This window comes from Biomphalaria glabrata, chromosome 12, assembly GCF_947242115.1.
Source record: "Biomphalaria glabrata chromosome 12, xgBioGlab47.1, whole genome shotgun sequence".
NCBI lineage: Eukaryota > Metazoa > Mollusca > Gastropoda > Planorbidae > Biomphalaria > Biomphalaria glabrata.
The window spans coordinates 3,248,185-3,264,765 of NC_074722.1; the positions used below are offsets into that span (position 1 = coordinate 3,248,185).

At 35.0% G+C, this 16,581-nt stretch overlaps 1 protein-coding gene across 3 annotated transcripts in view; it reads right to left on the minus strand.

The window, feature by feature from the left end:
* Positions 1 to 2,596: 2,596 nt before the first annotated feature.
* The window catches only part of LOC106052117 (LIM domain kinase 1-like), a 42,307-nt gene continuing 28,322 nt past the window's right edge, over positions 2,597 to 16,581 (minus strand). For all 3 annotated transcript variants that reach the window (XM_056005966.1, XM_056005967.1, XM_056005965.1), the window contains exons 7-15: positions 16,311 to 16,552; positions 15,152 to 15,335; positions 14,257 to 14,343; positions 13,679 to 13,766; positions 12,827 to 12,930; positions 12,630 to 12,695; positions 7,834 to 8,097; positions 7,266 to 7,420; positions 2,597 to 6,682 (exon numbers count right to left, since the gene is read on the minus strand). In XM_056005966.1, the coding sequence (XP_055861941.1) occupies positions 5,464 to 6,682; positions 7,266 to 7,420; positions 7,834 to 8,097; positions 12,630 to 12,695; positions 12,827 to 12,930; positions 13,679 to 13,766; positions 14,257 to 14,343; positions 15,152 to 15,335; positions 16,311 to 16,552 (2,409 nt within the window). In that variant the 3' untranslated portion in view covers positions 2,597 to 5,463. The remainder of the gene's footprint in view (positions 6,683 to 7,265; positions 7,421 to 7,833; positions 8,098 to 12,629; positions 12,696 to 12,826; positions 12,931 to 13,678; positions 13,767 to 14,256; positions 14,344 to 15,151; positions 15,336 to 16,310; positions 16,553 to 16,581) is intronic.

Genomic DNA, 16,581 nt, shown 5'->3' on the forward strand with positions numbered 1-16,581 from the left:
CAAATGTAAATGTTTGTATGATGTCCCCCTAGATATTGATATTCAAAATGAATAGTTTGTTGCTTTGCAAGACATTTTCATGGTTTTAGACATTTTATCAGCTCTACAGAGTTTTGTTGTGATTAACTAATCAGGGATTAGTTTTCTTTTACTAAGTAGAATTACTATTTTATGCCAGTGTGTATATAATTGTGTGTCTGAGAGTCTCAGAGGCTACAAGCAGAACTGACATCAAAAGTTTTTGATTCCCCGTTTTCTTTCTAATCTTCTAACACTTAATCTTGGGCAATGTTTAAGATATGAAGGACTAAAGTGATAGATGGAGATATAAATTTAGACTTTCTAAAGAGTACCTGGCCACTTCAGCAGCCAAATGTTTTCCTGCTGCCACCCCTTCCCCTCTTTTGTATTGTGAAGCCATTCAAGTATAAAATTGAAACTATTCTGGCAATCAATTTTTCTGGTATGAATGATGTTTGGAGAAAAACAAAATTGAAAAAGTTTAACCAATCAGATAAATACGAAACAATGTGTAAAAAAAGATAAAAGTTGTATGATATGATATTCTGTTTTGTTTTCAAGTTGACAACAAGCTATTTATTTCCTGTGTGTGGGTCATTGTGAACTTGATGAAGGTCAAATATTGTCTTTGCACTATGTTGTAAAGATCATTTAATGTTACTACCAAGGACTTTTTAAAAATGTTTTTTTACAGAAAATGATCAGAAATCAGACTACTTAATAATTTCTCCAGAGTAAAGAAGAATATTTAGCCTTTATCAATATAACTTTAGACTCAAAGTTATGATTGTTTAGCTTTGATCAATATAACCTAAGAGTTATGAGTGTTTAGTTTTCATCAATATTACCTAACAGTTATGATTGTTTAGCTTTTATCAATATTACCTAACAGTTATGACTGTTTAGTTTTTATCAATATTGCTCTTAGATCACACTGCTAGTCAGGTTGTCTCTTTCTACTTGACTTTAAAAAGTTTAATAGTCTTTTCAGTGCCCCATTACCATCATACATAGGTTGAACTGTTCTTTTTTTCCCTTTCTAATAATATTTATCTTTTCTTATGAAATACAGACATTACTTCAAAAAAGAAGATTACTACCTCCTGCGCATATTCCTAGGTCAATCTAGTCCTGCATGTTGATTTATCATTAAATACATATCTGCAATATTGTGAATCCTATTATTTTAACTCTTTCTCTCCGTAATTATTTACCACATTATGGTGGAATCAACGCTGGTAGCGTCAGCTAGGAGAGAAAGAGTTAATAAAGATCCAGTAATTAGCAACAGAACTGTAAAAGAAAACTGGAGGAGAAAAAGCTGAAAAGATAATTAAGCATAAATAACACTTCACTCATTATTATGATAGAGCCAATTATCTTTCACAAATGAGCTCTGTGGGAGGTTCTTTACACAAGCCAAATTCAAAAGAAGAACACATGTTGAAGTCAGGATGGCTGCCTGGTCGTGTGGTTTGCGCGCTGGACTGTCGTTCAGATTTATCGATGGTCGAGGGTTCAAACCCTGCCCGCTCCCATCCCCTGTCGTCCTGCGGGAGGTTTGGACTAGGAAGTAATTATCTTCAACTCTGAAGGAACATCCAAAACATGTAAAACATTTTACAAACATTTTTACAAACAAAAGGGAAAAAATATTTATAGGACTGGTAACAGAATGCTAAAAATAATTTAAAGAAATAAAAACAAAAAACTATTTTGTTTGATGTAATAAAGTCTGCCTCACTCATAATTAAATGTCTTCATGTTAAAAGTCTGCCTCACAATTAAATGTCTTCATGTAATAAAGTCTGCCTCACAATTAAATGTCTTCATGTAATAAAGTCTGCCTCACAATTAAATGTCTTTGTGTAATAAAGTCTGCCTTAGACATAAAATGTTTACTCTGATTATGTTTTGTTTCTTTGAGGATACATTCTCAAGTCATAGAATAAGTTGGAAAAACAAAATATTGTACCCTGAGGTCTGAAGCACTGGTGTTTGTGTTCGACAAGATACTTCCAAACCTGGCCCTAAAGGGCACAGCTTGAAACTTAAAGCATTCATTCGCAGACATTCCAACAAATGTGTTGGACTAATTATTTTTCAATTTTACAGATTTTATTTTCATTCTGTGCTACCGGTACTCTTGATTTAAATTAACCCACTAACTGCAAGATAGATTGCTACTTAGAAGTCCTTGAAATATTTCTGTTTTAGCGTATGTGAGGCTGGATTGTTCATGAATATTTTCCCTGTGACGCCCTCAGGTTGTGATGAAAATTCTAAATAAAATGTTTTTTAGCACAATGACCAACTGCCTTTACTCTTCTCAACTAATGTCAGATACCCCTAGAGTTGGATGGACTCCTGGCATCCTAAAAATCCAAAATTAAAAATGCCAATCTTCACTGAGATTGGAACCAGAGATCTCTCGTTTAGAAAGCCAAGCACTTAACCACCCATTCACCACGTTCCATAGAAATTCATCTTAGCTTGCTGTCATATAGATTATTTTTAATCAAAATTAAAGTGTAGAATATAAACACACAAAAACAACATAATAACAAACAAAAAATGATTGGTTATTTATTTTTATTATGACATTTCTCTTCAGTGTCAATGTTTTTGTTTTGTTCTGAATGATTACAAAGAATTCTTCAAAAGCTCAGATATTAAATCATGACTACACACTGTATTTATTTCTTGAGATTTCTCTTTGGGAAATTGATTGGAAAAAGTTATTAGTTATTAAGTTGATCAAGTTTTTAGCATAGAAGATTTTGAATTAGCATCAGCTTGGATCAAAATTTGATCATCAAGTATGAGGTCTTATTACAGAGACAGTAAGTTGTGGAATGAGAATCCTTGAATCAATTAATCAAATGTTTTTGTTCATAAAATGCTAGATTACAAGGAAGACATTGTCTAAACTACTCTCTCTTGTTATCCATTTTTAAAATGCTTAAAAATCCCAACAATTAAGAACTAGAAAAAAAACTAAAAATATCTTTCTGTCATGTGATCTGACGTCTCAGTTTGAGATTGATATTTGAATGAGCACTCAGAGAGCATGCTTGTCTCCCTTGAATCGATAAATGAAAGTATGTTCAATGGAGTACATCAATAGACGAATGCTCTGTACAGTATTTAACAAATGCAAGTAACATTTGAAGACTGCATAGCTCACGTAGGTAACTCTCAAGATTTTGTTGATCTTTATCAAATACTAAAAGTATCTGATAGTTTCCAGGTTGAATAAATAGATTTGGATATTTACTTGCTACTCTTAATGGACTTCTTAAAAAAAGATCACATTAATTGTTTGGTTAAACTGACTCGTCTAAAGAACACAGGAGTACTCAGTAGGCAGTTCTGAATTTTCCCTTAAAAAAAACTACTTGTAAAAAGTGATAATTATTTGCTCATATATTTTGTTTTTTAGTTAGCTTGTAAAATGTGAAAAGAACTTAAAACTTTTGAATGACATTGCAGGTAAATAAATATTTATACAATTTTAATCTGAGCAAACTGAACAAGTTAATCCTCCAAAAAGTAAATAAATAAATTGGATATGGTCCCTTCTATGTAGGATAATGGTCCCACCTTTGCGGGCCAACAATCTTTTGTTCAGCTTATGTATAAACAAACATTACTTGAACAAAACTTGTGAATGTAAAAATTTCATTGTACAAATATATAGTTTTTTTCTTTTTTTTTCAGGGGAATGAATCCAACATTTTCAAATAATAAATTAAAAAACATTTACAGTAGCCTGCCCTTGTCTAAACAAGTTACCTTATCTAGATACAAATTATTTCTACTTCACAATCAATATTAAGTTAAAATAAATGTTACCATCAAGTTGTAACTAGACTTCAACTAGTGGCATGGCAAAAAAACAACTTTCAGACTGCATTGAAACAGCCTGCACAATAAACACTTGGTGTTGCATAGGTTCAATTAGAGACTAAATGCCAGGCACTCAGTTGGCATGGACTCTGTTTTCAATGGCAGGGAACAGCTTATCATCTCACAAACTTTACAAACATTTTCCAGGGCCTAAAAGTGACAAGAACTTCAGGGCAGGACCTAAATGACATCTAGTACAAGGTAGGACCTACGTGTCATCTAGTACAGGGTAGGACCTAAGTGACATCTAGGGCAGATCTAAGTGACTTGTTAAGGGTAGGACCCAAATGACATCTAGTACAGAATAGGACCTAAGTGACATCTAGTACAGGGTAGAACCTAAGTGACATCTAGGGCAGATCTAAGTGACTTCTTAAGGGTATGACCCAAATGACATCTAGTACAGGGTAGGACCTAAGTGACATCTAGGGCAGATCTAAGTGACTTGTTAAGGGTAGGACCCAAATGACATCTAGTACAGGATAGGACCTAAGTGACATCTAGGGCAGATCTAAGTTACTTGTTAAGGGTAGGACCCAAATGACATCTAGTACAGGGTAGGGCCTAAGTGACATCTAGGGCAGATCTAAGTGACTTGTTAAGGGTAGGACCCAAATGACATCTAGTACAGGGTAGGGCCTAAGTGACATCTAGGGCAGATCTAAGTGACTTGTTAAGGGTAGGACCTAAATGACATTCACTTCCTAGCTACTAAAAAGGAACACTTTTACTTTTAACACAATTTGATTGTTAACATTGCAAGTACAAAGTAAACAAGTGTTTCAGCCTCAGGCTGCAGTAAAAAGTGATATTTCAATGACCTAAGATCATAACAATACATAATACCTGCTACTTATACTGTAATAAAACAATAGTCCAACAATATGTATAATGTTAAAATATATTTTATCATTTGATTTTGGCCAATGCAAAACATTCAATCACAGACTTATTTTTTTTACCACTGCTAGACTAACATTCAGTGGACATCAGGGCAGGCAATATAGAGCCTTTATATAACAAGTATTCCAACAAGTTCAAGTCTTACATTGGGGAGTTCATAAAGACTCACTTTCAACTTTTACAAAAAAACAGATTTCTTTATACATTAGTTTCATAAATAAAATTCATTGTGAATACATTGACAACCAGTGACACAACAATAATTACACTTCATTTTTGAGGCTGGAAATTTGGTCCGTAACATTGGGCCATACAGGCTACATCTTTAACACGTTTGTTTTGGTCCTTGACATTGGCCCATACAGTCTACATCTTTAACATGTTTGTTTTGGTCCTTGACATTGGCCCATACAGTCTACATCTTTAACATGTTTGTTTTGGTCCTTGACATTGGCCCATACAGTCTACATCTTTCACATGTTTGTTTTGGTCCTTGACATTGGCCCATACAGTCTACATCTTTAACACATGTTAGTTTTGGTCCTTGACATTTTCCTGTAGTCTCAGTCATTAAGTTAACACTTGTGCCGCAAGAAACAAATCAGATCCAAAAAGTGATATCAACAGCACTTACACATTTCCTTTTCGCAAATCTTGCAACGAGCGCCGCAGTCTTCTCCTAGATGAGCTGAGTCCTCGTTCATGCCCGGGGCTGAGAAAGAAAGGGAGAGTACTGTAGGACCAGTTTGGCTTATCCTGTTTGGCCGGAACATCTGGGCTGTTGCTGGTGGTCAGCTCCGCTAACATCTCGCAGGACTTTGATCTACTGTTTGAGAAAATAACACTGCTGTCCACGTCTAGAGTCAATGAGCACTGTTTGTCCAGTTTCCTATTCAGAGCGTCCATGGTGTTGTCCAGATGGTCCAAGTCTTCACATTTCTCTTCAATGGTGTCCATACTGTTGAGCTCCGTCTCGTATCCAGGGGAAGTAAATGCTGGCGAAGTGGAGTGGGCAGAGGAGTTAGAGCCAAGGTACACTAGACTTCGAGGTTTTGAGCCTGGCTTTGTGTCCTGGTTTGGTGAGGAAGGTGAAAGAAAGACGGAAATATTGGTGCCAGTGCTATGAGGGGGGGAAATCTGTATCCCAAACTCTAACTGCATTGTAGATCTGTCCTTAGACGGGGACTGGTCAGACGGTGAAGGAGAAGCTCCGGGCCGACTACTCAAGCAACAATCCACAGAGTGGTCAGTGTGGCTAAGAGCAGTGCTGGTAGACTCTTGATGTGTGGATCTCAATGATTGGCTGCTGGTGAGATCCAGTGTACTCTCATTGGATGATGAGCCACTCTGGGCTGAGACAAACTCTTCCACTGAGAGGCAAGGAGAACACGGGGAAAGGGAGGATGTGGCAGAGGAACAAGAAAAATAAGCCTGGTCCTCCGCAGTTGCTGGAGTCGTTGCGGTCACACTGGAATCAGTGAGGGTGACCCCTGCTGAGGGCTTGTTAAGTTCTTCCTCTGCCTCCTCCCCGTCACTGAACAAATTTCTGGCATTTTCTTGACTGGCGTTGGACCCACTACTTCCTGAGGAACAAGAAGCTAGCTGCATGCCGTCAACGACATCAAAAGGTTTGGGTTCTTTAACATTGTTCTGGTTCACATCAGTGCTGGGTTTATGCTCAGCCTGGGTACAGCTGTCCACGTCTTTAAAGTTCTCCCCATACAGTGACTGCTTAAGATTGCGGTAGAACTGGACGGTGCTGCCCTGAAGTTCTGGAGGCACTGCCATGCCATGTTCCACATGCAAGTCCAAGGCTTCACAAAGCATGTGAATTTTTTCAAAACTTGGTCTGGAAGAAAACAAATATTTGTACTTTCATTTTACAAAAGAGTGCTTAGTTTTAAAAATTATTTATTGGCGACCACACAATACAATTTGAGTTGTTTTCCATTATTTACTGGCGGACATTATACACATGAATAAATCATAATATTTGTTTAATCCAATAAAAGGTATTATAATTTTTAAAATAATAAAAAAAAGAGACATTGAAAGCCATATTATATTATAGCTTTTTTTTATATAGCGCTACTTTCATGCTTATAGCATGCTCAGAGCGCTCTGGTCCAATCTCATTTGTGGACCAGTGGGGAGAGGGGGTATCTGGGAGAAGGTTTTCCGTGCTTTCTTTAGGCGCTCAGTAATCACAACTCTGCTCGAGTCGGGTGTCGAACCTCGAGCCCCCTTCATAGGTAGCCAAGCCAAGCGTACTTAGCCTCTCGACCATGCTTCCCATAATGTGAATCAATTACTTAATATAATTAATTATTTTAAAAAGGCAAAGATGCCAAGTGATTCTGTGCCATGCCCTGTGACATTTCGCTAGTGCAGAATGAATTCAAGCTAATGATCACAAATTAAATCCCTTTTACCTCTGATCAGGTTCAATCTGGGCACACAGGACAGCTAACATGAAGTAGGGCTCAGGAGAATCTTGGCAGAACCTTTTGTGGAAGGCTTCAACATTTAATCCAAAGTCAATGGACCGTGGCAAATAATCTGGGTCAGCTGTGACTCTAGCAATAGTCTGTGGAGCAAATAAATGTGTAAACCAGATGATTTGAAAGCAGAGTACCGAGGAACAATAAGAATTGATCAAGTGTACACTGACCTTATAATATTTTTTTATGAACTAAGCATTGACCTCACTGACTATTAACATTTGGTATCAACTAAATATTAACCTCACAGACTAGAATATTTGTTATGAACTAAGCATTGACCTCACACACTATCAACATTTGGTATCAACTGACCTCACAACTATATATAATATTTGATATCAACTAAATACTGACCTCACAAACTAACAATTGCTATCAACTAAAAACTGACCTCACAAACTATTAACATTTGGTATCAACTGACCTCACAACTATATATAATATATTGTATGAACTAACTTCACAGACTAACATTTGTTATCAACTAAATACTGACCTCACAGACAATGATGCCATATGAAAACACATCCACCTTCTCATCATACTCTCCTTTGGTCATCATCTCCGGGGCCATCCAGTAAGGATTGCCCACCACTGTCTGACGTTTCCTCCTGGAGAATCTCTTCTTCTTGCCTCCCAGCTTACCACCTCCTCCTCCACCATTGTTGGCCTCTTTCTCCGCCTGGGAGTGCAAGTGAAAATTTTCATGATGTGGAAAAATCTTGGCCAGGCCAAAGTCAGCCACAACAACTCTGTGATCCTGTGAACACAAGGTGTTTGAACAGATGAACACAACGTGTTTGAACAGATGAACACAAGGTGTTTGAACAGATGAACACAAGGTGTTTGAACAGATGAACACAAGGTGTTTGAACAGATGAACACAAGGTGTTTGAACAGATGAACACATGGTGTTTGAACAGATGAACACAAGGTGTTTGAACAGATGAACACAACGTGTTTGAACAGATGAACACAAGGTGTTTGAACAGATGAACATAAGGTGTTTGAACAGATGAACACAAGGTGTTTGAACAGATGAACACAAGGTGTTTGAACAGATGAACACAAGGTGTTTGAACAGATGAACACAAGGTGTTTGAACAGATGAACACAAGGTGTTTGAACAGATGAACACAAGGTGTTTGAACAGATGAACACAAGGTGTTTGAACCGATGAACACAAGGTGTTTGAACAGATGAACACAAGGTGTTTGAACAGATGAACACATGGTGTTTGAACAGATGAACACAAGGTGTTTGAACGATGAAAACAAGGTGTTTGAACAGATGAACACAAGGTGTTTGAACAGATGAACACAAGGTGTTTCAACAGATGAACACAAGGTGTTTGAACAGATGAACACAAGGTGTTTGAACAGATGAACACAAGTTGTTTTAACAGATGAACACAGAGTATTTGAACAGAACAATACATTAATTTAGATCTTGATAACAAACACTAACTAATAAACTGGTTATATACTTTATAACAAACAGCATGGCTAAACCTCGAACATAAAAAATGGATATACCTTATAACAAACAGATAGCTATACCTAATAACAAACAAAATGGATATATTTATAACAAACAGAAAGGATATACCTAATAACAAACAAAATGGATATATTTATAACAAACAGAAAGGATATACCTAATAACAAACAAAATGGATATATTTATAACAAACAGAAAGGATATACCTAATAACAAACAAAATGGATATATTTATAACAAACAGAAAGGATATACCTAATAACAAACAAAATGGATATATTTATAACAAACAGAAAGGATATACCTAATAACAAACAAAATGGATATATTTATAACAAACAGAAAGGATATACCTAATAACAAACAAAATGGATATATTTATAACAAACAGAAAGGATATACCTAATAACAAACAAAATGGATATATTTATAACAAACAGAAAGGATATACCTAATAACAAACAAAATGGATATATTTATAACAAACAGAAAGGATATACCTAATAACAAACAAAATGGATATATTTATAACAAACAGAAAGGATATACCTAATAACAAACAAAATGGATATATTTATAACAAACAGAAAGGATATACCTAATAACAAACAAAATGGATATATTTATAACAAACAGAAAGGATATACCTAATAACAAACAAAATGGATATATTTATAACAAACAGAAAGGATATACCTAATAACAAACAAAATGGATATATTTATAACAAACAGAAAGGATATACCTAATAACAAGCAGAATGGATATATTTAAAACAAACAGAAAGGATATACCTAATAACAAACAAAATGGATATATTTATAACAAACAGAAAGGATATACCTAATAACAAACAAAATGGATATATTTATAACAAACAGAAAGGATATACCTAATAACAAACAAAATGGATATATTTATAACAAACAGAAAGGATATACCTAATAACAAACAAAATGGATATATTTATAACAAACAGAAAGGATATACCTAATAACAAACAAAATGGATATATTTATAACAAACAGAAAGGATATACCTAATAACAAACAAAATGGATATATTTATAACAAACAGAAAGGATATACCTAATAACAAACAAAATGGATATATTTATAACAAACAGAAAGGATATACCTAATAACAAACAAAATGGATATATTTATAACAAACAGAAAGGATATACCTAATAACAAACAAAATGGATATATTTATAACAAACAGAAAGGATATACCTAATAACAAGCAGAATGGATATATTTATAACAAACAGAAAGGATATACCTAATAACAAACAAAATGGATATATTTATAACAAACAGAAAGGATATACCTAATAACAAACAAAATGGATATATTTATAACAAACAGAAAGGATATACCTAATAACAAACAAAATGGATATATTTATAACAAACAGAAAGGATATACCTTATAACAAACAAAATGGATATATTTATAACAAACAGAAATGATATACCTTATAACAAACAGATAGCTATACCTAATAACAAACAAAATGGATATATTTATAACAAACAGAAAGGATATACCTTATAACAAACAGATAGCTATACCTAATAACAAACAAAATGGATATATTTATAACAAACAGAAAGGATATACCTTATAACAAACAGATAGCTATACCTAATAACAAACAAAATGGATATATTTATAACAAACAGAAAGGATATACCTTATAACAAACAGATAGCTATACCTAATAACAAACAAAATGGATATATTTATAACAAACAGAAAGGATATACCTTATAACAAACAGATAGCTATACCTAATAACAAACAAAATGGATATATTTATAACAAACAGAAAGGATATACCTTATAACAAACAGATAGCTATACCTAATAACAAACAAAATTGATATATTTATAACAAACAGAAAGGATATACCTTATAACAAACAGATAGCTATACCTAATAACAAACAAAATGGATATATTTATAACAAACAGAAAGGATATACCTTATAACAAACAGATAGCTATACCTAATAACAAACAAAATGGATATATTTATAACAAACAGAAAGGATATACCTTATAACAAACAGATAGCTATACCTAATAACAAACAAAATGGATATATTTATAACAAACAGAAAGGATATACCTAATAACAAGCAGAATGGATATATTTAGCAATAAAACAAATTTCATATTTCTAGTGACAATCAATTGGGATATAACAAGTAAATCTGATCAATATAGAATATACTGCCATTATGTCCCTTCCATTACCAGACCATTTTGAATTATGCAACAAAGTTATTTAGCTTTAAATTGTTTTAAGTCACTAGCTTGACAGTTTTATTCTTTGAGAACCATACCATTTTAAACTTGCTGAATGATTTTTCAAAACAGAAGGGAAATAAAAAAGCCCATCTCATCATAGAATTAATTTCTCTTGCTCATACTGAATTGTTTCAAGAGACACATCTCTGAATTGTTTCAAGAGACATCTGAGTTGTTTCAAGAGACACATCTCTGAATTGTTTCAAGAGACACATCTCTGAATTGTTTCAAGAGACACATCTCTGAATTGTTTCAAGAGACACATCTCTGAATTGTTTCAAGAGACACATCTCTGAATTGTTTCAAGAGACACATCTCTGAATTGTTTCAAGAGACACATCTCTGTATTGTTTCAAGAGACACATCTCTGAATTGTTTCAAAAGACACATCTCTGAATTGTTTCAAGACACATCTCTCAATTGTTTCAAGAGACATCTGAATTGTTTCAAGAGACATCTCTGAATTGTTTCAAGAGACATCTGAGTTGTTTCAAGAGACATCTCTGAATTGTTTCAAGAGACACATCTCTGAATTGTTTCAAGACACATCTCTGAATTGTTTCAAGAGACATCTGAATTGTTTCAAGAGACACATCTCTGAATTGTTTCAAGAGACACATCTCTGAATTGTTTCAAGAGACACATCTCTGAATTGTTTCAAGAGACACATCTCTGAATTGTTTCAAGACATATCTCTGAATTGTTTCAAGACACATCTCTGAATTTGTTTGATTGCAATGAACATAATTGCAGCAGGACACTTTAGTTTTTAAAAGAACATTAAGTCATTGATAGGATCTCAAATACAAGTTGGAAGAAACAAGTTAGTATCTCAACAGTTGATATCATAAAAAACAAGTGAACTATTCAAAAAATCACAAGGACTCTATACAAAGACAAACAAGGGTCACCCCCCAAAAAGATGTGGAAGTCTTTCCAATACAACTTACTGAGCCAATATTTACACTTGGTCCTATAGTGATGCTAGACCCAATATTCATACTGTTACTAAACTTTATATCTTTTGTATGGCCTACTAAATGAAGGAAAGCGTTCTCAAGGTGGTCAAAGAAAATGCTTCAGGAACACCCTCAAAGCTTCTCTGAAAGGGTTCAGCATAGACCCAGCCACCTGGAAGACAAAGGCACATGACAGAGCATCATGGCGTCGCGCTGTGAAAACTGGCGCACAGGTTGCTGAGGAAAAGAGAACAATGCAGGCAGAAGAAAAACACCAGAGAAGAAAAGCAAGGCAAACGACACTAGCTCCAGCTGGAATAACCTGACCAGTGTGCGTCCGAACATTCCGGGCTCACATAGGTCTCACCAGCCACATGAGGAGGCATAAACCCCAGTGCAAAGCCCTCAGCCCCCTGGATGACAAAATGGTCATCATCGAACCACGATGGACGAACTATATACAAAATAAAACTAAGATAAATTTAATGTATGCTTCCAAATCCAGTGTACTGACCTTTCTAACTAAACAATTTTGTGAGTTTAAGTCTCTATGGATGACATTCATGGAATGTAAGTATCTCTGGGGATAGAGAAAACAATAGAGAAAACAATTGATAAAAACATAGAAATAACTAAATTGCATTTAATTTTCATCAGATACAATCTCAATATAATTATCAGGGGAAAAAATATATAGGTCCAAAAGTTTACCATTCCTGCTGCTATGTCCTTGGCAAAAGCTACTCTCTGTTTCCAGGAGAGTTCTACACTGTGATCCAAAAGTAAGTCAGACAATGTACCACCATCAATAAATTCTAAAAAAAGGAAATACACAAAAAAAACAACAATTAATAACAAATAATAAGTCTTATAGAAAAAAAACATAATGATTACAATTACTTATGTATTTATCTATTTACAAGTTTCAGATATTCCTGCAAAATTATTAAAATGTTTGTTTGTTTTGTAAAATGTTTTACATAATTCGGATGTTGCTTCAGAGTTGAAGATAGTTTACTTCCTAGTCCAAACCTCCCGCAGGACGACGGGGGATGGGAGCGGGCAGGGTTTGAAACCTCGACCGTTGATAAATCCGAACGACAGTCCAGCGTGCAAACCGCACGACCAGGCAGCCATTCTAGCCCTAATCCCATGAAGGTCTGCAGGATGTAATGGCTAAAAACTCTGGTCCATCTAAACAACAGACTAATGTACCAGACCAGGTACCATTTGAAACAGAGTTTGAAGTAGAGTTTTTAAAGTTTAGAAGCAAAATCTAGATATTTTAAAATATTTTGTATTATATAGTATTATTATTGAAGTGGTGGAAAAAAGGTTCTAAAAATGAAATTTACAGTTGGTTAAAATTGGTGGCAACTTTTGGCACTAAGTTTGCCCTTAATGTTCAGAAGGTTGTCAGATATTTATTGCATGATGTATGCACTGCTGCATTGAATATGTGTTGCATAGCTTGTTTTGAATTTGTTTTGTCATGTGTTTAAAGAGCCTATTTCGTTTTATATGACAAGGGTCACAGATTATACCTAGAATTATCTCCCTCACCTGTTACAAGGTTCAGTTTCTTGTCTCGGTACAAAACTCCCATAAATTTGAGCACACAGGGGTGAGACAGACTTCTCAACATAGACACCTGAAAACATAAGGAAAGACACCCATTAACAAAACAACAGACACCTGAATGAAAACACAGCATAAGTAGAGAAATACATAAACAGACCAACTCAACAGACACCTGAAAACACAGCACAAGTAGAGAAGCACATAAGTCTGAAAACACTGCATAGTTGAGACACATAAATCTGAAAACACAACACAAGTAGAGAAACACATAAATCTGAAAACACAGCATAGTAGAGATATACATAAATCTGAATACACAGCACAAGTAGAGAAACACATAAACAGAGCAATTTGTTCAAGTCATCAGTGAAATTCAATAAAGGAAAGTTGTTTCAATTTTAAATCTTAAAAAATAACATTAAAAAACATTCTCAATTTACTTTTTTAAGGAACAAAAAAGAATTTAAAAAGAGCAATGTGAAGTTCTAAATGGCAAATTTCAACTGTCTTCCTAAAAGATTATCTGCTGCAGTGTAAACAAAATGAGTTCAAGGTCGTACCTCTCTAAGAAAACTTTTCTGGGCATCCTCATCGAAATTGTGAAGCTCTTTGAGAACCATTTGTTCCCCCGTGACACGGTGAGTGGCCTGGAAGTGCAAAGCAACAGTTCGGGTCATTAAGCTAACAAGGTTTATCCCCCCTTAACTTGTTAACTGACCTTTTTTTCTTTCTTTCTGCTAATTAGCTTCAAACAAATTAAATTACACTAATTAGATTTTTGTTTAAACCGCTAAGAACATACGAACATAATCTAACAGTGTTCCTACTTCTAAGCAATTAAATTGATCAACCGGATAGAACATACACACATGCTGCGCAGAGGAAAACTTCTTTATCTTTATATATAGAGGTAGAATTACTGAAGTTTAGTACTGCCTCTCCCTCTCCTCACAATAGGCACTAGCCCTCCACTTAAGTCTAGAATTACTGAAGTTTAGTACTGCCTCTCCCTCCCCTCACAAGAGGCACTAGTCCTCCACTTAAGTCTAGAATTACTGAAGTTTAGTACTGCCTCTCCCTCCCCTCACAAGAGGCACTAGCCCTCCACTTAAGTCTAGAATTACTGAAGTTTAGTACTGCCTCTCCCTCCCCTCACAAGAGGCACTAGCCCTCCACTTAAGTCTAAAATTACTGAAGTTTAGTACTGCCTCTCCCTCCCCTCACAAGAGGCACTAGCCCTCCACTTAAGTCTAGAATTACTGAAGTTTAGTACTACCTCTCCCTCCCCTCACAATAGGCACTAGCCCTCCACTTAAGTCTCCCTTCTTTGAAGATACACATTTACATTTAGGGTACAAAGTAAAAACAGGAGGCCAGCTAATGTCATGTAATACTTTAAAAAGTTCTGAGTGCTTCCAGACTGAGCCCACATCATAATTTCCCTTAGTCAGTTACCTTGATGGCCTGGCCAAAGAAGCCTTGACCAAGCAGGTCGCCAAGAATCAAGTCCACAGCTCGAAACACTCTGTGGTCCTGTTGGCGAGTGGAGAACGAATGAGATCTGTTCAGGTCGATACTTTTCTGCCGAGTCTGTGGGCACGGTGATGGGGACTTACTTCGCCTACGGGACGGACTGTGTCTAAAAATAGATGAAATATATCGCTATTAATGAATAAACAGTTTTTGTCCATGGACTATTAGGAAACATAGTTGCTTACTGAAGGAACTAAGATTATTTCATACATAATAATATGTGCTAATGAGACCTCAGAGGGTAAACAACGCAACAAAGAACAAACATATAGTTACACAAAGGGGGCTGTGACATCACTATTGCGGTACCATACATTTTATGCCAAAAATGATTTTCAATCAGACAGTCCTTTATGCTCATTAACAAAATTCACTTGCCCTACTCTCAGAGAGAGCGGACACAAATGATTATTTCAGAGAAATAAAAAAAATATTGAAAAATACTGTAATGATAATTTTTTTATATCAAATGTAAAAAAAAAGATGATTATTGATTTTTGTTGGGAAAAGAAAATGACACTGTTTCTGTAGGTGGAGAGAACATTGAAATAGTGCAGACTTTTAAACACCTTGGTATGTCTTAGACAATAAATAAAATTTTACAACAAATACTGTTTATATCACCAAACAAGCGCTAGAAAAAAAGATTATTTTTTAATAAACAAAGCTTATCTAAGGGAATGAACTGCTAATTACTTCCATTTAACCGAAAATGGCATGATTAGCTTCATTTATGCTGCATAAAACAAAATTAATTAATTAGTACTAATTGTTTAACTAATTGTTTAATTTTTTAGATTTATTTGTCGACAATGAAAAATGTTTCAAAATTAGTAATAGTCAAGTATGTTTGTTTGTACTATGATACTTATATTTTGATTATTTAATAAAAAAAACACATGCTCTTTTTCATAGTAATTCAATTCTTTGATTGACCTAGATATTTTTGGTCGCTAGTTTTGTGTCAGGAGTTTACAAATTATCAAGTACTAATTTCACGAGTGGAAAACAAACTAAGAGTCTAAAATGTCATTCTACTTTATTTGATAATCACCACTTTCAAGATGAAACAGTGACTTACCCTTTAGCCCTCAGAGATCCTTTAGGTCTTAGTTTGACAGGTGTTCCTTGCACCACAATAGTCTCGTTGTCTGAGGCTGCGGAGCTGTTGGGGTCATCCAGTGAGCTTCTGGACAGGGACTTGTTAAGCGGGCGAGGCGAGATCTGACCAGTGTCATCCTCTGGAGGCAGTCTCAGAGGAGACAAATCTCTCTCCACCATTACATGGACAGGCCGTTGGTAGTTGGTCAGTAAAACATTGATCTAGAAGAGCATAGACAAAGATGTAAATC